Raw genomic sequence first — 1,751 nt, 5'->3', positions numbered from 1 at the left:
ATCCCATGATTGCAAGTTTGACTGAGTAAAAAACACTGCAGGCTGAAAATTATATGATGAACATGAATTAATTTAATTAATAATTTTTTTAAATGATTATAACAAAGCCAAAAAGACAGATCTTTGAGCCAAAAACAATGTATGTATATATATTTGTGTGTCTATATATATATATGATCTATTTATCTTTAATGGCCCCCACAAAATTAAATTTTCAACTGCAAAACTAATAAAGCAGAAACAAAAAGAAAAGGAGAAAACTAATTGAATTGAATACACCTACTGAGTGGAGGCTTCGTGCCTTCGTCTTCCTTGAGACACAGTCCATTTGAATTTCCAATTCTGCCCCTCAATTCCCATTTCGATTCCTCTCCATTGATGAAGAAGATGATGATGAATCAGCACTGCTGTATAAGAACAAATTATTTAATCTGTTGTTGTTTTGGGGGCGGGTTTGAATTTAATCCGATCCCTCTGCCTGATTTTCTACAAGTCAAATAAGCTATGGAAAAGATCTATGGTGTTTGGAGAAGGCATGTTGATGTTCGGCAATGGAGAAATAAATGCTGTCGGGGATGGACTCGGCAGCAAGAAATTGGCGGTGTCTGTGAAATTAATCCGGCTGCTGTTCTGAACCGGGCTCAAATCTGGAAAATAGCTCAGAGGATTAATGTTCTCCGATGGCGGGGAGAAGAATTTCGGCGGAATCGGCGGCAGAGAATTAGGGTTTGGGGAAAGGATTCCGGGGAATTGGCCGGTACGGTGGACGTCGCCGGCGAATTCGATTCCTTCTGGAAACCCTAGATTTTGGGGGTCAGGCAGGAGAGGTTTATTTCGACCGCCCGGGGACCGGGTTTTTTCAATGGAGGCGAACCGGGCCGCCGGGGAGACCGACCCGCCGGCGTCGTGGAAGGCGGCGGCGGAGGCGGCGGAGGAGGAGGTGGAGGAGGAGGCGGAGTTGGGGCCGGTGAGGCGTTGGACCAGCGACATGAATTCGTTAGGGTTTGCATGAATGATTTTGGGGGAGACGGTGTATATGATGACCGGTGGCCGCGGCGGCGCGTGGGGCGGCGGTTGTAGATGGCCGGCCGTCGGCGGCGCTACCGGTGGCTTTCTGATTTTGTGGGAATCTTTCCGGACTTTGAGCGGCGTGGGGCGAGGTCCCTGGAGCTCCCTCCTCGGCGACCGGCCTGATGAGAACTCCGGCAAGTCCATGGCGGCGGCGGTTGTGTGGAAGCGGTGGGGTTTGGATGATGTGTATGTATATTTTTGTGGTATGTGTGATTATGTAATACAAAATTCAAAATTGGGTGTTCAATAGGGGTACAAATATTTGTGCAATATATAATATATATGGTCAATTGAGTGTGAGTTTATGCCTATATATGTGTGTATATATATATATATATGTATGTATGTATTTGTGTGTACATTGGCTAGTGGGGTGGGGTGGGGGGGTTGAGGTATATTGCTTATGCAGGTTACGTATGAGGATTGGGACAGTTTTCTTGATGTAATGAATGTTTGAAATTGTCAAAAATGTATTTTGGGATGAATAGGTTTTTGTTAAAAAAAAAAAGTAAAAATAAAATATTGAATTGTTAGTATATACCTAGCTCTGTCTTGTAATTAAAATAATAGTTAATAAAAGAAAATTATGAATCTAAGTAGCAGCCTACATATTATTTGTAACATATAAAAGTAGTCACTATTATGCAATGATCATAATTATTTGAAGACCTTAATTAATT

General features: G+C 42.7%; 1 protein-coding gene across 1 annotated transcript; it reads right to left on the bottom strand.

The window, feature by feature from the left end:
- LOC127257248 (protein MKS1) lies at nucleotides 1-1,341 on the bottom strand. Its single transcript, XM_051283633.1, has one exon. The coding sequence runs from the start codon at nucleotides 1,213-1,215 to the stop codon at nucleotides 487-489; it is 729 nt and encodes a 242-aa protein (XP_051139590.1). The 5' UTR covers nucleotides 1,216-1,341; the 3' UTR covers nucleotides 1-486.
- Between the last annotated feature and the right edge of the window lie 410 nt (nucleotides 1,342-1,751).

Source organism: Andrographis paniculata, unplaced genomic scaffold (genome assembly GCF_009805555.1).
Source record: "Andrographis paniculata isolate CXL003 unplaced genomic scaffold, ASM980555v1 Contig57END, whole genome shotgun sequence".
NCBI classification, from domain to species: Eukaryota; Viridiplantae; Streptophyta; class Magnoliopsida; order Lamiales; family Acanthaceae; genus Andrographis; species Andrographis paniculata.
Note: the sequence above shows the minus strand (reverse complement) of the source record. Positions and strands in the feature narration are given on the sequence as shown.

Excerpts from the sequence above, each read along its gene's own strand:
- LOC127257248 (XM_051283633.1), bottom strand. The coding sequence starts at position 1,215 with ATGGACTTGCCGGAGTTCTCATCAGGCCGGTCGCCGAGGAGGGAGCTC.